We start from the raw sequence: 22,500 nt of genomic DNA, 5'->3' as shown, positions 1-22,500 counted from the left end.
GCCTGGTAGTTGATCTGACCATAATGGTACCCAACTCATCCTGCAGTTTTTCCACAGCTGCAGGGTGCATCGTGCAGATTCCCATGAAGCTTATGAATATTGCTGTAATTGACAATGCCATGCCAATACATTTTAATTACTGTTTCAACAATATAATTAAGTTTTGAATTTATACACTCTTATAACCATAGTAGTTTGCTGAGCTGAAGGAATGAATACCAATATTAATGAACCTCCTAATTGAAACAGCATGCAGAATAAAGATGCTGTTACTTAAACAATATCATTGTCACTTGTACGATAATTTAAAAATATTAATTGCAATAAATTAGGAGGCTTATACTTTCAAGAGAAGGGTTTTTTCAAATAGACCATAAAACTTGGCAACTGCCACCCCCCGATATTCTAGCATTTTTCTTCCCCAGATCTGCTATGATCCTTGAGATCATCTCTTTGGAATGCTGCTTTTAATTTGCTCTTATTTCAGTATTTCATACTTTGTACTTACAAGTGAGGAACTAATTGATTTTTATTTTTTGGCCCAGAGGGGAACAATCTAAATAGCAATGTGATTCTACCTGCACTGCAGAGATACTGTGGGTTCCTTCTCTTTGGGATTCTGAGCGACTTGGGGAGCACTTGGACTGAGGAATGTTAAATGATAACATGAAGCTCTGCTATAAGACAGTGGCTTTTTATAATGCAGTTGACCTACCTGTTGTCTGGATGTAGATATCTCGGTTTGAAATTCCTAATGCCTGCTTAATTATAGCTAGTGTGATATCATGCCAGTGACAGAAGCTCTGGGGTAAGGACTAATACATGACCTGCACCAGTGATAATCTGAAACTGCTATTCCCAAATGACTTTCAAGAAATCAGCACTGATTTTCTGTAAAAGGACAGAGAAAGGGACAAATATGCTTAGAATCAGTGTCAAAACTGGCATGTAGAAAATAAGTCTTGTGTTGAAAGGTGAAAGTCCACTTTGGGTTTATGTTTATATATGTGAAGCTTATACTTGAATGAAAGACATAAAATGACCCTCATGCATGCATGAAGTTCTCTGATTAAAGACCTATCTCTTTATGGCTGAGAATGGACATTAGGCTGCATTTAAGGGAGGGAGATCCAGTCATAGAAAGTTCTATTTGGAGTTGTAATATAAATGTTGGGGACATAACATAACCTTACAATCTACTTTCAAGGGTTTCTCTTTATTCATTTTTTTAAAATTTTTTGCCAAATGTGAACTTTAAAGAAGTTAATTTTTATGAAGGCAATCATAAATCATAAAATGTAAGCAGACATTTTATCTGGATACTGGGTTTATTTAAATTGTGTTTTCACCAGAGGCTTAATTGCTTGGGGTTAAATATTTTTTGAAAAGTAATAAAAAAAAATGTCAAACACAAAACAAAAACACTGAGATGTGCTTTTGTTATAAATGACAGTAATTGAGACTGTTCCATTTCCCCCCTTAGTTTGTTCCATTGATGTCTGCGACTTTAAAAATTCAACTTAGTTCAGTGAATGATTTTTAAGCATCTATCCAATGGGGGATTGGTTCAAATGCACTGATGGGCTTTATTTGTCCCCTTTAAAAGAACATAAAAGAATCTATTTTACAACATAAATTCAAAGAGCTCTCAAGAGCTGAAGATGATTATGAGATGAACTCTTCTTCATTTCCACTTCACTAACTTTGAATGCAAACTGTTAAGATGGTAACCAAAATCATTTTACATCTTAGCGTTTTGGTGCAGAGTTACTGAGTTCACGGTCTTACACTAGAAGGCAGGCAGGTAATGGTGAATTGGCACGCCACCGATTCAACTGGATTCTGCTTGGGGAATCTCCTCTGAAATGTATTTAGTGGTTGTAGGAGCAGGGTAGACTTAAAAGTGTAGGGGAGATGGAGTTGAGAGATAGTTTCCTTGACAGTTCACCTGTGCACTGCAAGGAATTATTTTCTTTATTTTCTACTTTTCACCATTGTGCTGTTTGATGTTCGCATGTGATGCATAGCATCTTCACTTCCCCCAAGTCCCCAAGAACCAGAGCAAGAGAAAGGCAGTGTAAGGGGAGACAAGGAGAAGCTAAATGAGGAAGGGCTGTATAAATGGTACTCTCAACAGTTAGGAATATTAAGTGGATGGCATTGGCAGGGTTGGGGGGCTGCTAGTGTAATTGAAACAGGATGTACGAAGTCAGAAATGTAGAGATCTAGGTCACCAAAAGTTTATGGAGAAGCAAGTAAAATAAGGAATGGAAACAACTGAATGTTGTACTAGTCTGATGTTCTGATGACTGAAATAAGGTGAGGTAAAGACACAGCTGGGGTCAAGTGTCAAAGGGTACTGTCAGTCTGTGTGCTCAAAAGCACTTCTGAATTCTGCCACATGTTTTTCTTCCCTCCAGCTTTGGTCAACTTCACTATAGTAAGTAATGGACTTGTTCATCCATGTCATCTTGCCTGTTCTACTCATCAGCAGCCCTGTCTAGAGAAAGTCACAGACTGGGAACGTGGAAACCACTTTGCTCTCTGCTTCCTGGATTGCTGGACTGGCCCCACTCTCATCCAACAGGGTGGATTCCAGGGCAGAGGCATGAGCAAGTCAATATACTGCTGGTTGATTCTTACTTTGCCTTTGAGTGGTCATTTATTAAAAAGGCATTCTAGGACAATATTACTAATTGTTCACTTAGGAACAGGTAATGAGGAATACATCTCCCAAAGTGAGTACCCTCTATTTAACAACTTGGTTACCAAAGCTATGTTTTATTTAATTGTTTTCAGCATGGCTCCCCAACCTTGTTGCCACTGACCTTTGGGATTGGTAATCCTCATTGTGTGTTCTTATTGGAGGTGGGGGCAATCTCCCACACTACAGGGTATTTGGCAGCATTTCTGGGCTTCCCATTTGACACAAATAGGACTCTTTGCCTAAAAAAAAACTTGTCTTGCCCAATATTGCCAGATGTCCTTGGGGACAAAATCCTTCCCAGCTGAGAACCTTGGATTTAGAGTCCCAAGGTATCAAAGGATACCATCACTGTAGTGTCTGCTTTATTATCTGAGGCAAGGTGCATGGAGAAAGAACTCTGGTTCCTGTCAAAGTACCTCTGAGATTTGCTAATGGTACACACATTTTAAGGTATAGAGAGCTTCAAATCATTTTGTTTAATGTCAAAGCATAAATGTCCACGTGGAGAGTACATTTATACAGTGTCACTGTGTCTGCCTTGTAGATCTTTCAGATGTTTCCAGCCTGGGTTATTTTTCCAAGCTTTCTCTATAATTATGCCAGGGAAAGAATTACCTGGCATTAATCAAAACCAGACAGTAGACAATGACAAGGAGCTAGTATGAAGAAATATTTCTCTTAGAAATTCCTGGAGGGAAAACAAAAATTGATTAGGGACAAAGTTCACTGAGTTTTGTAGAAAGGTGAAGGAGATTGAAAACAAGCAGATGATACACAAGAGCAACTACTTTTTTTTTTTTAATCTGATTTATCTAGGGATATCCAATATTTAAGCCAACCGAAAGATAAAATAGATGTTTCAAATTCAGCATCAAAGGTATTTAGAAAATATATGATCTACTGAGAGATAAAAATTCCTTTGAAGAATTGTGTAGAGCAGAAGGGTTAAAGATAGAGTTAAGACTCAAAAGTAAAACCTAAACCAAAGCATCTTATGGTAGCATAAAGATTCCATGCCTCCTCATGCAACCTGGAGGTGATATTTCTTGTGGTGTAATTTCTAGAATTCTCTTCTTCTCTCTTGAATGCTTTTTAAAATTTGACTCCACAGAATTTTCAAAACATTTTTTTCTTTATTCCTGAGGATTTCACAATTGTTCATTCTAGTGCTTCTTATTTGCTATAATTCTAGCTTTTTTGTTTTCCTTATTCATGTACTCTAAACATCTTAATATTACTTTATTATTATTCTTATTGGAACATATTAGATATTTTAGTTGAAATTTTTCTTTTATTATACTATAGCTCAGAGAAAATGGGTACATTTAATTTTGTACGACTTAAAATACCGATAAAACTTAAATATATGAGTTTATCTCATATAAGTATTATATCTCATATAAGTATTATCTTACTCTCTTTTAAAAAAGCATTTTTATAAATAGTTATACAATATTCATTTAAGCATGGCTTGTATTTAGAGACCTTGAGAAAATAGAACGCTAAACAAAACTAAAAGCATACTTAAAAGTTTTTCATTTTTGTCTACCTCTAAAGCACACAGGTAAATCTGAGACTGACCTGGTCCTGGTGAATTCAGGATTCTCAAACCTACCTTGCAATCACAAAGAGTACACAACTGACTCCCAAGCAGGCTAAGAGCACATACATCCAAATGTCTGGAGACAGAGGGTTGAGGAAGGAGAAGACACCTGGATTGGTCCCATTGGGCTTCCGGTAGAGGATGCTAATGCCCAAGGTCATGAAGGGCTTAGAGAAATCAATGACTTTCTCCCGTACGTAAGTGATGGTCAGAGGAGCCACCGCCAAGTCAGCCTTCTGCAAAAAGCAAGTCCAAAACTCGTCAGCTAAGTTGTCTCACTTCTCTGCACATGTCTCCACGTTTCCTGGGTACTCCTGATCCCTACTCTCAACTCCAAATGCTTCTCATGCAAGAAATTTCTATGATGGGATGACTGGCTTCAATATAAAAACAGCCAATTTACACAGTTATATTTATGAAATAGGATTTATGAGCAGAGAGAAACCAAAAGGAATAAAGCCACACATACAAGCAGACAAATTGATATCATTTTGGAACTAAATGGAGGAAAAAAATGTAGAAGGATGTCTTTTCAAAGGGCATGTGAGAGCAGGAAGAAATAGGCAGCTCGGTCACAATATTAGTTGACAAGATGAAATTTTGCTCTGAGCCTAAATCTTAGAATTCTTTATCTAATTTAAGAATCACTTGAGCTTATTCTTCGGTGTGAAGGGTGGACTCATAAATTTCTATCTTCAATTTTTATTCTTACTGCCCTTCCAAGTAAGCAGGCTTCCTATCAAGATTGTTTCTTCTACCTTTTAAAATATCATTTCCATAATTCAAACAAAGGAAACATTTCTTCTGACTCAACCATTTTTTCCTTATTGCTTCCTCCCAGGGTGCATGTTTCGAGACGTGTGAGGCGTGTTTTTGCTTACGTGATCTATGAGTTCTTTAACCATCCCATTCCACTCTCCTTTGTCATTCTGGGCTCCATATTTGCCATCGGGAACTAGTTTAACATCGTAAAGGAAACCCAGGATGTTTGACAATTCTTTCAACAGATCCAGGCAATATCCTTCAAATCTGTCATTTCCATACAGGGGTTTGTCAGATTTCCGGTACATCACATAGGGCTCTTCCTAAATGAAACAAACCAAATGTAAAAACTCCATTACCACAAAAAGAAGAATGGCTTCATAAGCATTCTCAAGATACGCAATAGCTGAAGATGATTTTGAAGATGATTTTTAAGAGTTAAAGGCACTGACGTCAGTCACTTTCCTGCATTTGCTAAATTTGTCCTCCCTACGCCCTCTACAAATATAGAACACTTCGTATATTTTCTTTTCCTCCTGTCTCCTTGGATAGGAGCTTTTTCTTCCACTGCTGAGGTAGTTTTTGTGAGTCAATGATGTGACAGAGTCACAGTGTGTTGCACTTAAATTTGGGTTCCGGGAAAATGGAAAGACTCCTAGGGTATTGGGGGCCCAGATGCCTCTGCTGTGTCACATTCAGGAATCTTTGGCATGACTCCTCACTTGACTTTGACCCAAGAGGTTCATCTACTTACAACAGAGAAATCAAAATCACCAAATACATCCTCTCATTTTTCAAATTTCCTGTCTGTTAAACATTCTTATTTCCTCTTCTAAATATCATCTCACTTTCACTGTTACTTACTTTTTATATATTTTGGTTGACAATTTCCATGTTTTCTTTATCATCAGTTCCATAGTCTTATTTGAAAGCAATTCAGATCTCAAGTTGGGTGATTCTTGACTGATATGCTTACTTGCAACTCCTCTGTCCTATGAATAAAGGACATTTCCTTCCTACTATACATCTATAAACTTATTCTTCTTTGACTAAATGAAAGTTCATTTTGTTGTAAAAATTATAATCATTACTAAACTATCAATATGCCCTACCTTTGAGGCTTATCATCAAATAAACCAAAAGGTTATGGAAACATAATAGAGAGTCTTATGTTTCCACAAGCCAGTTGCAAAGAAATTAGTGATCAGAATAAAACCTTGGATGAATGTTAGGGTGGACAATTCTCACAAATTAACTACTTTAAAAACACCTTCAACCTCATGGACTTGTCGTGGGCCAAACTATATGTGCCTTGACCTCACAAGTTCCATTTTACCTTGAGACTCCATCTCATCTAAGAAATGCTTCTTCCATTACCTCTGTAATTCACATCCTGCTCAGCACATCCTATGTGGAAATGCATGGTGGTTGAAAAATATTTCTTTTATTCTTATACAATGTATTATTAAAAAATGCCTTTATGAGATGTTCCCTTTTTAGTTTCTTTATTCTTGTGCAATGTACTCTAACCTGGGTTGTTTTGACCAACTTTGCTTTCAAAAAATGCAAAGGTTGCTTGTGATTTTTTTGGCTATAAACGATGTGCTCTAACCCCTGTTAGGGGTGGAAGTGTGCAGAGGTGACTTGCTGCCTTTCGGCCCATGGGCGAATAAAGTTCTCTGTCTTGCTTTAAGACTGAGGCTGTGAGTCGTTGAATCTCGGCACAACAGACTGAATGAAATAAGGCAGGCATGCCAGTGAGTGATGAGTTCAGAGAGGGCTGCTCATGCCCTACCCCTTGGGAAAGGAAAAGGAGGAGAAGAAATAACTGGCAGGGCATGATGGCTGAATGGGGATGTAGTCAGTGTTCCAACAGACCACAGGGCTTTTGAAGAACATTGACAAAGGGACTATTCAAAGAGGTGTGAACAGAGAAAGGGAGCCAAGGGAGGTAGGAGTAAGATTGTGGGCATTCTCCACGACATCAGGAAGCCAGGAAGGGCCAGGACTGAGACAAGGAGAAGGGGAAGCGTGCTTCTGGAGCCTAGAGCCAAGAGCAGCTGGAGACTGGCTGCAGGGTGGCTGACAGTACAGGAGCTATGGCTTACATGTCCTGACAAAACCACTGGTTGACTGCAGGAAGGGGTCAGGGGAGGAAATCCCTCCACCTTTCTCCTTCCATTTCCCTGGTCTCTTAGTAGAGTCTCCTCTTGTGTGAAACCAGTGAACCAACCAGCAGCCAGAGAGAGCAAGAAAGACGGGTTAGGTGGCATTGGCAATGAGACAGAGCAGGGCTCAGAACTGATCGAGGTGAGGGATGCTTGCAATTCAATCCTTTTATAAAACTCTGTACAAGCATAGGCTTTTAGTGCCTCAGAGAGAAAATAGACATGTGCAGACAGAATTGCTGGCATGAAAAAAGACAGTTGAAAAATCTGTCCAGGTCTAGGGTAGGAGCTGAGAGTAGATGCTCCGAATTTCACAGAGACGACTTACCAGAATGGTGGTGACAATGAGGGTTCGGTTGGCCAGCGAATCCGTGATGTTATTGGACCTGTCTTTGTTGCCATCGGTCATGTTGAGCCCACTGTTGGAGTTCCAAATCCCAATCTACACAAGACACAGCACATCAGAGGCTGCCGGCTCTCCAAGTCGGCATGTACACCAGAGGCCCCTCCTATATCAGGAACGGGCACAAAAGCTTACAGTCTGGGACACGAGGCATCACAGTGGAAGCTACTAAATGAGGGAAGATGAAACAATGGAAGAGTGAGTGTGTAGACAGAACAGGAGGAATCTGTGCTATTTGGGGCAGAAATGGGAGAGGGCTTTCTCGTGGTCATTTGTTTTTACTTTATGAAGCTGATTGTTCTTTAAATGAAAAAAAAATCTAAGAATTCTCCAGTAACTCTCAGATTTTTCTTCCAACATGTATTTGTTGGGCACCTACCTCTGTGTCATGGCTAGGTGTTGGAGGATGGAGCGTATAAGAATAGATAAAACGTTCTGTGTTTGTGGAGATGATGTTCCACAGTATCATCAGTTCTTTAAAATTCATGAAGAATGGGTTGGAGGGAGCAGGGAGATAGTGAGGAGACTGGGCACCAGAAAAGGAAAGATAAATGGGAGAAACGTGGGTGAGAAGCAGACAGCACTGAGGAGCCAGTGCCAGGCAGGAGACACTTCATGTACCCCCCAGGAGGACTTGGCTCACACCTGTCATAACATCTAAGTCTCCTGTTATTATCCGTTTGCTTGTCTTCTGTGCTCACTTGTCCATGAACTCCCGCAGTGAGGATACTCACTTTTACTGCTCATTGATCTTTCAGTCACAGAACCAACTACAGCCATTGGCATTTTCTGAAGCCCATTGCTTTTAAAATATAATGATCTCTGATTTTCTCCAGTGGCCTAGCCATTCCTGAGTTATTATGCCCTGAAGAAACACAGTTTGAGTCCCCCTCATCCAAAATCTAAAATATTCCCAAACACAAACTCAAGGGGCCCTGACATAACAAAAATCCTATCCAGTGGAAAATTCCATACCTGACCTCACAGGATGTGTCTCAGTCCCAGCAGGTACATTAAAACTGTTACATATGATTACCTTCAGGCCATGTGTATAAGGTGTATGTCAAACAAGCTATTTTTTTTTTTTTTTTTTTTTTTTTTTTTAGTTTTGGGTCTCATTCCAAGACACTCATTATATGTATGTAGGTGTTCCAAAGTAAAAATCCATATCCAAAAAACATTTTTGTCCCAAGCACTTTGGATGAGGGATACTCAACCTATATACTGATTTCTTAGCTTTTGTGGGACACAGAATATAAACCTTAGGGAAGTGAGCTATTTGAGTCCTATAGGCATTTACTGGTAGGCAGCCTTTTGAGATGGAATATTAGTGTGTTTGAGTATCAGGCAGAAACAGGCAGTTGCTAAGTGACCTTGGGCCTGATGCTAACCCTTCTGAGCTTTTTCTTCTTCTTCTTCTTTTTTTTTTTTTAACTGTAAATACTGAGAATATAAAATGAAATGATGCATGAGAAAGTGCTGGTGTGTATATAGAGCTGCAGAAATGTTAATAATAAAGGACATCTAAATAACTGTCCCAGGAGTTTCTTCAGGCTGGCCTTGTTGTGAAAGAATTGGGAATTGTTAGTGAATGATTTTTAAAATTTAGAAGATGATAAAATAAAGAATCTATGATAAATAGATCCGGTTATAGGAACACTAACACTTGAACATATCTGGAATGGGTAGCGGGGATCTATGCTCGATTTCCTCAGTGGGAAGACACTGGGCTAGCTTAACAGTGAGCTTCGAAGACAGACTTTCATCCAAATCCTAGCTTTGCAGCTAACCAGCTGTGTGATCTTGGAGAAAGTTACTTAACCCTTCTGTGCCTCAATTTCCTCACTAACAGAATATTTATATTAGGGTTTTTCTGATGACTAAACAGCATATCATATGTGAAAATGTTAGGCACCTTCCATCTTGGCCTTTTTCTATCTTTATTTTGATTTGCTGCCTAAATGTGATTATTGCCTAAATTCATTTGTCTGGGCAAGAATCCTTTTTAGAGACAGAAATGCTTTGAGAAAGTTTCAAAGTCTATCAAACATTCACTTATTAGTGTAAGCTATTTCAAATCCACTTTTCCCCCCTTTGATATTTAATTAGGATTACTAAATTGGAGAAATAAAGAAAAAGGTAGAAGTAAATGCAAATTTGGAAGTAGATTCTGCATTTGAAAAATATTGTGACACTATCTAAAGAAAGAGTGTGAGAGGTGGGATTGGGAGGTAGACCAGCACTCTTAGCGACCATTCAGTATTCCCAGGGCCTCTGGTGGTGCTTGTCTCCTGGAATGTGCTCAACATTATCTGTCGATTGAAGAATCTTCAGTGTTCCTTAGCTAGCCTTAAGCCCAGGAAATGGGACATTTTCTTCTCAATCTCTTCCCTTTCTCCTACTTTTCTGAAGCACAGACACTTGCTTCTAGGAAACAACTCAGACTGAATACATTTGTCTATTGGCTTTCTTTCAAAGCTTTGTTCTAGGTTGTGAGCAATGAACTTATAACTCCATGAAGACTGTATGTAAATTGGGCCCTGGGTAGAATTTCGATTAAACCTTGATGTGGGCACTGAGGAGAAAGGGACCTGATTTTTAATTAAGTAACCATTGAAGGGTGGAAAACATGTTTTAAACACTTAGCTTAGAGATAGAGTGTGTTCTCTAACTTATTTTCATTAATGTGTGTGTGTGCATTTCAAGGAAGTATTTTTGAAATAGTTTTTATTTTTGAAAATGGTGGCTTTAATGGTCTTTCAGTCTCATTCTCTTCTAAAATAAACTTGAAATTGTAGACAAATATATGTCACAGCTTAACATCTGGCTTTTGCTGCTTCTACTATCCTCAGTAAAAGTACAGAAGGTAAGAGATTATTGCCGCTGCCTTTTCAACCAACTAAGTCCCAGGGGTCCCAATAGTGCGAATCTTCCTCCATAAAATGAAAAGAAGGAAACTATTTTTTTTTTTTTCCTACTAGCTGTATAACAGAAGAGCCTTTAAATGTAAATGAAAAGAGTTGCAAAATATAGTAAAGGTCAGGCTATTCTGGGGAAGTAAACAATATTCACATGCAATTTGAATGACCTCAGCCTTCTGTTTTTAAACCCTTCAATCAGCAAAACCAAGAGCATGGTGTGTTTGTATGTGAGAGCACACGTGTGGGCATGCATGTTTGTGTCTTTTAAACTTAAGTTGTCAACTGACTTTAGCTGCTAATTGAAATAAATGAACAGGTGGTCAGCCAATGAATATCTCTTTCTGAAGACATGAGATCCCGTGATGTGTGTGGGCAGGGAGGTATAGTTACCCAGATGCCTAGACACTGGCATCTCGGGCTTGTGTTGTGACCTTGGGGGAGGGCCTCCAGGAAGCGGAATCTCAATTTTCAAACTGTATAGTGAAAGCAGACAGCAGTAATTGACCAGTGAGAGGTAGTGGAGGGTGGATCAATTATTTGTGGGGAAGCACACTCAAAACCTAAATTGTTTGGCCTGCCTTCTCTCACTCTGTACAACCTGGCAGGAGGCCCCAGTCATTTGTTATCCAGGACATCTGAGGGAAGCGTTGAAAAGGAATTCTCAGAGGACACTTAGCAAACTCTAAAAAAAGTGGCTCGACCAAAGGGTGTTCACTAGTATCTATATTTTCCACACCTAGAGAGGGATTCACATAAATGCAGAATTCAGAATTGCTGAGTGAAATGATCAAGTATTTACCAGTGACAAAAATGAAGTTCATCTGCCTTTTTTGTTGTTGTTTGTGGAACTGAGGATTGAACCCAGGGCTGCTCTAACCACTGAGCTACACCCAAGTCCTGCTTATTTTCTTTTTGAGACAAGGTCTCCCTGAGTTGCCTAAGCTGATCTTGAACTCGTGATCCTCTGCCTCAGCCTTTTGAGTGGCTGGGATTATAGGCCTGTGCCACTGGGCCCAGCTATTATTCCACATCCCTCTTTTGGAAGGAATTTCAGGTGAACTACTCTGAATTTTTTAAGGTGAGAGTGCCATAATAGCTTTTGGAATTTGAATATGATGGCAGTGAATCCTTCTCTTTTCCGATGGACTCTTCTTGGCAGAGTGCAGTGTGTCTGAAAGGGCTCCTCTGCTAGAGCCCTGGATATTGTGAATTGCTGAACAACAGTCATAACACAAAACAGCACACCACACCATAGAAAGCTAACAGGGTGGGCAATGAAGGGGCATTAGGAAGGATGAAGACTACGGGTGTGGATGAGCAAGGTCAAGAGGTTACATCCCTGGGATGTGGCATGGATATTGCAGTTTAGTGGCAAACAGAGGACATTTCCCCTCCCCCATGTACAATTGCAGAGATTGGATTCCATTCCCTAGGGTAGTTGGTTTGGATTAATTCTACACTGCATGAAGTGCCTGGAGTCTCAAGCTGGATTAGTGTAATCAGTTGCTTTCTGGATGCCACGAAGGATCATCTATTCACTAGCAATGAGGAAACTAGTTTGCCTTCTATGTGTCTTAGTAGTCTGGTTCATTGAAGATTAAAACAAGGTCATTAAATGCATGCTTTTTAAAACTTAAAAGGTGCGATTTCAAGCTGAACACTATCTGCCAATACTACCAGGGGAGAGAAAAGTTTTTGGCTACGGGGAAAAACTGCTTACTCTTTCTGTGACTCAGCTGATAATTCAAAAGATGAAAGTGAACCTGACAAACTGTTTAAATTGAACAACCTGAAGTAATTTAAGGTCCATCCATCAGTCAACAGACTTTCAGCATGTAGTTTTGAAGAGACAGGTGGAAGGGAAGAGAAAGAAGGAAAGACAATGCAGTGCTTTCCTATCCTGGGAAGTTTTCCCATTCTGAATGTTTTTAATGGCGACATTTGCTTATATAAATCTAAGTGCATTCATTGGCAACATGAGACTGTACCATAAAGTATGAAGTAGTAGGTATGATATTATAAGATCATCTAATTTCCTTTCCAAAGTTTGCAATGCTTTTGTCCTCTGGAAGCTGTAGTTCTAAAATAAATTGCGAGACAATATGCCGTGGCATAGATGCCTTGCAAGCAAAGCTCATAAGAAAGAGGAATTTCTGAAAATTGCTCATATTTTGCAGTAGTGACATTCAAGGAGATGTCCCAACCTTCTGAGAATGGAGCCTATCTAACTAGTCAGATGGATCAATCTATTGTTGTTTTCATTCCCTTTAGGGGACATATTTAGTGATATGAGAAGGAATGTAAATGGACCATTGTTTGCTTCAGGTTGAAGCTACCTGTTTTTGTCCTAACAGCAACTAATCCTGCCTGGGAGAAATAATCTAGGGGGGAGATATTTAGCCCTTCATTATTTAACCCATCACAAGTCAGTCTTAACTCTTGGGTAGTGTTTGAGCAAGAATACATTTAATTACCCCCTTCTCCCTTTATGTAGATTATCACCTCTAAAACTGCAATGGAGAGCTACTGGTCTGGCACAAGTGGAAGGGAGCAGGCTTTTCCATGTGTGTTCCCCACCCCACCCCAGGTTTCCTGCAATTTTTATCAGAGTACAAACCTTCTTCCACACTTTAAACAAGTGCTTAGACACTTCTCAGCAGCCTTGGTTTACAGAGGAAAAAATAAAAATAGCACTGAATTAAAATGATGCACAGAACCCAAAAGGAACATGGTGTAGGAACACTAAGTTCACACTTTCCACCTGTCATTGGAATTTTGCATCTTAATTCAATATTAAGCCTGATAATGAGTACAGTAGTGAGATGAATCAAAACTTGGGTTTCCCAGAATTTGGTGGTAAGACTCAGTTAATTTTTACTTTTCTTTCACACACAAAAAAACCCCACCAAAAAAAAAAAAAAAAAACAGAAACAAAAACCAAAACAAACAACAAACAAAAAAATTAAAGCACTTTTAATATACACAGCTATACTTCAGCATTAAAGTATCTCCCTTGTTTAAAAAGATTTGCTGAAGGTATTTGTAACTAAATCAGTGAGTCACACAGGTACACACACACACACACACACACACACACAGTACTCCTAAGCTACACAAAGGAGCATACTTGGGGACTTTTATTCTTTGGTTATGGGTTTCCAGGCAGTAGAAACTTGAGTGTAAGTGAGAAATGGGATTTTTTCTATAATTTTCCTTGTGGACCTTGAGAGAGGCTGACATGCAAAGACTGAGCATGTCCTCCCCCCCGGCTCCTGGAAGATGTGCTGGCTTTCCCCATTGCCTTAAGGCCACGATCAGCCTTTGCAGGCATTGAGACCATGTCACCTGAAGAAAGAAAAGTTATTGCAAACAATGATGAGATAAGAAACAAACAGAAACACTTCCCTCTAATTCCATTTTGCCGGTGATGGAAAAACACCAATAGAATGTGCATAATATTGCAGAGTATAGATAGCTGTGAAAGCCTAACAATAGCTCCATCTACTTCATCACCCAGCTGAGCCAAAAAGATGTTTCCTTAACAGCTTTTCTTCCTCCTTCAGTGGTGATCATTTAGAGGAGAGAAGGGGAGGAAGGGGTGCGTCTAGAGAAGCAGACATTTTCTTTAAAAAATATTATAGGCTTTTTAGACCAAAGTGAGTACTTTTTTCTTTGCTTCCTCCAGCCTGAATCCCACATGTCATTGTGGAGACTGGGCGGTGCCCTGTGCTATTAAACCAGCAGAGGAGCAGATCAGAATGCAGCAGAAGAAAGAGGGAGAAAGCAGCATTTTTGAACTGGGAAACGTGCAGGTAAATTGTGTATTCTCAAAACTGCAACTAATTATTTTCCTCAAATATTTCAACATCGGGCTGGGGAGATAGCTCAGTCGGTGGAGTGCTTGCCTTGCAAGCACAAGGCCTTGGGTTTGATCCCCAGCACCGCAAAAAAAAAAAAAAAAAAAAAAAAAAAAAAATTCAACATCAATGATAACCTTCTAGTACGTTCAACTGAATTAATGCTATTCTGGGGGGGTTGTTAGGATCTGTAAAAAAAAAAAATGTATCTCAGTTAACAAAAGCAATAAAACAGAAATGAAAACACCTCATTAAAAAAATTAACCCAACTATTGCAAACTAAGTAAGCAATCTATTGCTTTCAAAGCCATTCTTACATTAAGCACACCATTGTGTTCATGACCATAAAAATGTTGCAGAGTTTTAATGCTCAGATGATTGTTTTGGGGGATTCAAAAATCTTTTTTTTCTTTATGGTCCTAAAGGGAAAAATCTTCAAAATTTACATGTTAATTCCAATTTGTAGTCATTGATACATGCAGTATCAATACTAAAATTGATAAAACAAAATCTACTGAGTAGCCAAACTAATTTCCCCCCAAGATGAGGTCTCACTACATTTCTAGGCTGGTCTAATACTTGAGGTTCTTCTGCCTAACCTTTTGAGAAAATAAGATTACAGGCAGTGGTGTGTGTGTGTGTGTGTGTGTGTGTGTGTGTGTAGGGGAACAATTATTGGAATTATTTTATCATTATTAACTGAATAGCTTACATTTGTGTTACACTAAATATTAACTACAACAAAACTTTTAACTTTGGGATAGAGAGTTACAACTAAAATAACCTTAAAGTAAAAATCCAACATTAAAGTTAAATTTTTTTTTTAGCATTTGTCCTAAAATTAAGAATGCAAACTTTCATCAGTAAGTATCTTCTATCCTATTTTATTTCAACCCTCTGTCACCAATTTTAAAATAGAATGCAGTTAAAATAAATTTCTGAGCAACCCTTGGATGCCATTCCATAGGTAAGTCATTGACAGTTTCTGACTTCTCAAGTCTAGAAACAATTTCTTAAAACCTTTGAGAAAAAGGCCTAGTCGTACCCACCCATAGAGTTACATAGGTAATAAGGATGCATACTTGCCATATAAACCAAGCACTGATAAGCATTAATTAGCATTGCTATTAGTAGCACATGTATGATGCATATGTATATCAATGTCTATTTGTAGATCAGGGAGAATGATCTAGAACACTGGATGTGAATGGACATACTCAGAGTAGCACTTTTTATTCCCTCACTCACCTGTACAATTTAGCAAAAATGACTGCACTGTTCTTTAATCAGTTCTTTAATTTACTTATTTATTATCGAGGAGGTTACCTTTTCAGTTCCTTCCTCTTTGAGACTAATAATGTCCAGATCAAAATCCTTCCGCAGGCCATCGGTCTTATTGAAGGTGATTCTCCCGGTCAATCCATCCCACCGAGCCTGTAGACAAAAGGCATGTGGCATTACCACTTAACACTGCACGATCTCAGGACCATCAAAACTGCAATACCTCAAGTTCACCGCATCCAGTCATTCGGCTTCTTCACACTGTTGCAAGCCATGGCATTGGTCCAGTGACAAAAAACAGAATGTGTCACCATTTTATTAGCACTCACTTATTTTGTCACTCCTAACATCTTAACCCCAGTCAAACCTGTAAGGGTGGCAACCTAAATGGGCAGTATGGAAAAAAAATTACTGCATCATAGTCTGTAGTTGGAGTAAGGAAGCCTTGGAGGTCATGATATTTCATTTCCAAGGTCCATTCAAACCCCATTCAGCTACTGCAAGGGAAAGTGCCTCTTCCTGTTTCTCTGTGAAGAAGACACAGACCAACATTGCATTATTGGGTGTTTATGATCTAAATGGTGTTCTAATGGAATGTGGGCATTGCAGTTTCCTATGCAACAGATTTCACAGACTTGGTCAATTAAAACAGCAGACATTTATTCTTCCACAGTTCTGGGTGAAATCAGTGTCAGTAGAGCTATGTCTCTTCCTGCCTTTGGTGACCACCAGCACTCTTGTGGTCACATCACTCCATGTTCTGCTTCTGTGGACCCACTGCCTCCTCCTCCTCTGTTTGTATGAAAACCCCCTCTGCTTCTCCAAGGACCCCTTGATTGCATTTAGAGCCCACATGGATAATCCAAGACAATCCACCCATCTCAAGTCCTTACTTAATCATATATGCAAAATTTATTTTTGCACACAAGGGAACATGTGCAGGATCCAGGGATCAAGACTTGGGTGTGTTTTAAGGGAGACCTTACTCCACTTACCACACACATCAACATCATGTCACCATTGTCTACCCTTCATAGAATTCACATTGTAAATTTTTGGTGATTTCATTAAATAAAAAACAGTGGCCCTTGAAACTCATTTAGTCATTTTTGGTAACCAAGTTATTTTGACTTTTGCTTACAAATGGGGATGAAGTAAATATACACTTGTTTTTCTCCCCTCTAACTTCGTCAAATTCATCATACAGTTGTAAAATGTGGAGATCCTAAAAGATTTATGCTGTATTTTCAGTTGTTTACATCATATGCACCTACTGAATGCAGTTATCCATTTGGCCAAGAGGCAGTGGTGTATGGAGAGAACACAAGATATCTATAAAGAAGTGGGTTTGAATCTAGGAAGCATGACTCCATGTACGTCACTTAACCTGAACCCAGTTTATCTCAGACTTCAGTGTTCAATCCATGAAATGATTTTGGTGAGGATTAAATGGAACTTAACATAACATTCCTAACATAATATAACATTCCTAACATAACATTTCATTCCTAACACAATGAAATCATTTTAAATTTTAACAATTATTATTTTTACCACACCAACTTTCTTTCCTTTTCCACTTTCATAACTCTAGAGTTTGGATATTACCTACATGTCAGGATTCACACATCTGCTCTTTATTGGTCTCTACCGTATTTCATTATGCAAATCACCATCAGATTCATTGTCCCAAAATACAATTTCATATTCATGTTGCCTTCCCCAGCATATAAACCATATTATAGATTCAGGACACCTGCAAATCAGTCTGAACCTTGATTTTCCATTGGACATTGTGATGATTAATTTTATGTGAACTTAACTGGGTCACAGGACCTCCAGATATTTTAGTTAAATATTATTTCTGGGTGTGTCTGTGAGGATATTTGCAGAATAGATAGTGTTTGAATTAGACTGAGTAAAGCATATTTCCCCCAATGTGGGTGAGCACCACCCAATCCATTGAGGGCCTCAATAGAACAAGACAACAGAAAAAGGGAGAATCCCACTCTGTCCGGCTGTTGGAGCTAGATCATCAGTCTTCTGCTCTCAAACTGCAATTTCTTATTGGGCTCCTGGTTCTCCAGCTTTCAGCCTCGAACTGGTATTACCCCACCAGCTCTCATGGGGTCTCCAACTTGCCCATGGCAGATCCTGGGACTTCTTAGCCTCCATAATTGTGTGAGCCAGTTTCTTATTACAGATCTCTTTATATATATTTGTGTATTCTAGTGATCTGTTTTTCTGGAGATTGTCAAATAATATAGAGGTCTTTCAAAATTTTGCCTAACTTACCTCTCCAGAGTTTTCTACCATGGCTCCCCTGTGCACAGTTCCATAAAGATATTTAATGTAATTGGCAGGCTTGGTCTCTCTGGCCCTTGTGCATTTGCTCATCAGTCTGCCCAACCCCTATCCATTATTTATTATTGTACAATTTTGGTTCAGAGTCACAATTTTCCCTTCAAAGCACAGTGCCCCAGTCTACACCACACTGACCAGTATTGCTTTGTGATTTCACTTATAGTTTTGTACTTAGTACTACTTGCTCTTACAAGTCTGAGTTTGGAATTCCTCATATGCTCAGATGGATTGGAATCTTGAAACAAAACACAGGTTTCTTTCTAATGATAGTCTCCCTAGCATTTAGCAAATGACATAGCTCTTAGGTGATTGAATTTTTTTTGCTCTAATTTGTTGCAAAACAAAATTGAACTCCATTAGCAAATTTTACTCTTTTGTCTTCTTTCAGCTCTCTTTCTCTTGCTTTAAACCTACAACTCCTCAATTTATAATTACATCTAAAAATGGTGAAAATACCCCTGACTTGGAATCATGAAACCAAGTTTAGTCTTAATGCCGTGACAAGGTTGTGTGACCTTGACTGAGTCATTTTGCTCTCCTTCAGGCCACCGAAGAATGCTATAGTAAGTGAATAAGATGAGAATTCTACAAAAGTAAAGACGTTTCCATAGAGATATTTAATGTCATTGGCAATCACTTCTTGAGTACCTATGATCTGCAGTTATCATCCTCAGGTTTACAGGTAAAACATACTGCTCTCTGGTTGGAAGAAAAAGATTCATCCCCCCCCCCCCCCCCGCTATTAATTCATTTGGAAGATGTTTATGTATTGAGCATCTTCTCTGTGTCAGAGGCTTTGCTAAGAATACAGGGACTCGCAGTTTACTGGTTAGTAAGAACAAGCACATTAACAAATTATAACAGAGTGCCAGCTGTGTGAGGATAAAGGTTTGCAAAGAGTATTGAAGAAAGGAGCAAGAAGGAAAAGCACTTATCCAGCTACAGGGACAGAAAAAGCCAGCAAAAGTCTCCTGGGGGCAAGGATACCTGGACTCTCAAAGGACTTGATGTTGGCCAACCAATGATTCCTAGCCTGGATAAAAGTTTGAAATGAAGATAAATTTTAAGTTTGCCTGGGTCTACAATGCAGGGTAAGGAATGGTGAGAAATGAGTTTATGAAGGCAGGTAAGTACCTGCTCATAAAGGTGTTATGAATCATGCTAGTTTGCTTGGACATTGCTCTGTAGACATGTGGGGATCACTGGAGTGTTTTAAGCATAGAAGTGTCATGCTCAGATGTGCATTATAGGGTGATCATTTTAGCAGAATTAGGGAGGGATAAGTTGGAGATGGTCAAGAGTATAAGCAAGGAGTTAGTTAGCAGGAAGTTCTCATAGAATAAAATTTATAGAACCAAATTTATATGCCCACATATGAACAGAGAAATAGGCACAACTCTTCATGTCCCTGTTCCACTAACTTGCACACCATTAAATATCAATGGGAATAGTTCCACAGCAGAATGGGCAGAGTTTCATAAAGATGTGGTACGAAGGCAACCTGAAAGTCAAGAACCAACAAAATTTACTAGTATGTTTTCTGGTTACCATTTGGATACAATGGATATCACAACATAAATACAATCCTGGAAGTTAAATCAATGCCAGGAAATGAGACATAGACAAGAAAATACTCCAACATTTTTATCTAGCGGTCTAGATGGTGAACTGGATGGGAGTTGTTGAAAAACTATAGCACACAGAAAGAGCTGCTTTTTTGGATACTAGGACTTAGTCCCCAGAGTTCATTTCCAAGGGATCCCATTACACTGAACACCAGAATTAACTTTAGAAATGAGATGACATGCTTTTGTTGTCAGCGGTAGCACCTGAGACTACACTGGCTGAGATGAGAAGCAAGTCTTGTGGCAGGATAACAGCCATCAGCAACACACATGTAAGCAAGGAGTGTCCTCCTGTGCATATTTAGGAGACCCTTGCATCTTTTCCCACCCCATCAAATCCCAATTTTACTCTTTGGACTCTGGTCACCCCTTCTTATTTTGTAAACCAAAGTCGGCTTTGTGGATTGATGGGTTAAATCACAGCTGCAAAAATAAGCTGCTATATTAGGGTTTCAGCAAGTGCCTGATGATTGCTGAGAGCAATTTGTCTAAGTCTTTGGGTCAGTAGAAATCTCTACCATGTTAGGGGCTTCCATGAAGTCATTTTTCAGGCCCTTTCTTCATACTTGTGAGAAATGTGCAGTTCTAACCATCATCCAGATCTGTTTGGAAAGAAATAGTTAGCTTCATTAAGTTCTACAAGATTTTCAGAAAGCTTTTTCTTAAAGACAAATTTTCTTTTATGGAGGTCATGTGGTGAGTCAATTGGTACATTGTCAGAATTTACGGGGCTTTTCTGAAAATGTACAGAATTGGTAGCTTTCTTCTCTTGATGTAGCATATAGCTCATAGCAGGGTTTTAAAACACAGTTCTGAAATCTAATTTCATTTCCATGAAGTGTGTCTATTGTGTCCCTTTGTATGGATTCTGTTGTATTGGTTTTATTCTTGAACTTGGTGTTCCAATTCCTAGTGCAGAATAAATCCTACTTCTTGCTTTCCTCTCTGCTCATCCAAGTGGCAAAAATGTTCCCTTTTCATGCTCTGACAATACTTCCTTCCCTGCCTTAAATATCTACAAAGACTCCCTGCCTCTTCTTTACTGAACTGTACTGTTTGATCTTCAAAGTCAAGTTTCCTTACTGCTACAATGACCCGTATTTTCCTGCCACTGCTTGTTCTAAATAAGTTGCATTTCCATATACACTCTTTGTTTATTTGCAAACTAGTTGTTGATAATTATTTCCCAATTACTAACAGAACTATTGATTATAATGACTAATTCCTAGAAATGATAAATAAAATCCATAAGGACTCCATTTTCTGGGACAAGGCTGAAGCATATACAATTTATATAATGATATATAATTATATTATTCATAATTACAATTTGTTTGCCTCATGTAGAAACATTTGCAGAGCAATTATAGTACACTTAACTGAAAACAATGCTTAAACAATTGTCCCTATTTTAGGAAATAACTTTAATATCTACCCTCTCAGGCTTCTTGACAGTAATTGCTTAATAGAAACTAAATCAAATGGTGTGACTCTTTTTCTTTTCTTTTATTGGACACACAGAAAAAAACAAGGAATCAAGAATGGAAGAATATCTGTTAAATGGGTTACTGGAAAACTTCAGGCATGGTTGGGGACACTGTCCTCACTGGCAGAGATGCAGTATTATACCAGAGTCCCCTAGCATTTTTCTTGTTGCTTTTATTGTTTTTAATTCTCCATCTAAATACCAATATCAACACCTATTTTTGTCATCTGCTTCTATCACATCAAGCAGAACAGAAAGACAAAACAGTGATGATATTCAAGGACTCTGGTTGTGAGAATTTCAGATTACAGAATCTTTCTTTTGTAGGTTCAGTAAATGAGCAATTATTTAACAGGTGACTAGAATGTATTCAGAAAGCACCATTTGTTTTTTATGGCGTGCAGACCAGAAGGATATTGAAGACAGACCTGTGGATCTTAGAGTACCAAGTTGACGATCAAAGAAATACTTTATGCTGACTGCTGAGGGCACAGGGATTCCTGGTAGTAGGGTTATGTCATCATACATTTTATTTCATTAAGAATATTAATGAAATATCTTGGTTTCCTCCTCTCCAGCATGAGAGCGCTGTCAACTTCTTACCTTGAAGAAGGTCATTGTCGAGCCATCTCTGACCGCCCCGTATTCTATCTTGGTTTGCTTTGCCAGATCATCTGCTGAATCTATGGGGATTCCATTCTCTCTACCGTCAAGAAGGCAGCCAGGTTGGCAGTGTAGGACGAAATGATGATTAAGGTGAAAAACCACCAAATTCCTCCAACTATTCTGGTCGATAGAGCTTTGGGCATCAGCTCTGATCCTGCTGATGTTATCATCAGAGTAAAGTGTTAAACAGGGAGAAGGGAAGACTAACAGTGGGACTTTTTTCTAGGGATAAGCCCAGCAAGGACTTACTATCACGCATGTAGATGAAATAGATGCGTTTTCTAGAAATGGAGCAAAATCTAAATGATCCTTTTTAAAAATAAGTAGTCACTATTTTGCTGCTGTAAATACAACTTATCAAAGCTGATGGTATTAAAATGGCTCTTGTCCTGAGATATTCCTTCTCTAAATTTAGTTTAGTTGCTTAAAATTGAAACATCAATCCTAAGACTTCTCTCCCTTTATTCTTATCTAAAATACATACTCTAGTGTAAATTAGAATGTTCTAGGTCTTTTTATAACTATGAAAAAATTAAAATGCTAACTTATTTTTATTTAAGTTTAAAGAATATGAAAAACATTCAAAAATTAACATATTGGGTCATTTATCACAGTGTAATTTACACTGGAATTTTTCAATAAAAGAATTAAGATGCA

The 22,500-nt window shown here is 38.6% G+C and overlaps 1 protein-coding gene across 1 annotated transcript in view; it reads right to left on the bottom strand.

Moving 5' to 3' along the window:
* GRIK1 (glutamate ionotropic receptor kainate type subunit 1) overlaps positions 1-22,500 on the bottom strand; it is a 414,222-nt gene that overhangs the window by 39,082 nt on the left and 352,640 nt on the right. The window contains 6 exon segments of the mRNA XM_079100525.1: positions 4,323-4,546; positions 5,192-5,395; positions 7,569-7,682; positions 13,182-13,219; positions 13,222-13,225; positions 15,748-15,855. Of these exon segments, the coding sequence (XP_078956651.1) occupies positions 4,323-4,546; positions 5,192-5,395; positions 7,569-7,682; positions 13,182-13,219; positions 13,222-13,225; positions 15,748-15,855 (692 nt within the window).

Source organism: Sciurus vulgaris (assembly GCF_902686455.1).
Source record: "Sciurus vulgaris genome assembly, chromosome: 10".
Classification (NCBI taxonomy): domain Eukaryota; kingdom Metazoa; phylum Chordata; class Mammalia; order Rodentia; family Sciuridae; genus Sciurus; species Sciurus vulgaris.
Note: the sequence above shows the minus strand (reverse complement) of the source record. Positions and strands in the feature narration are given on the sequence as shown.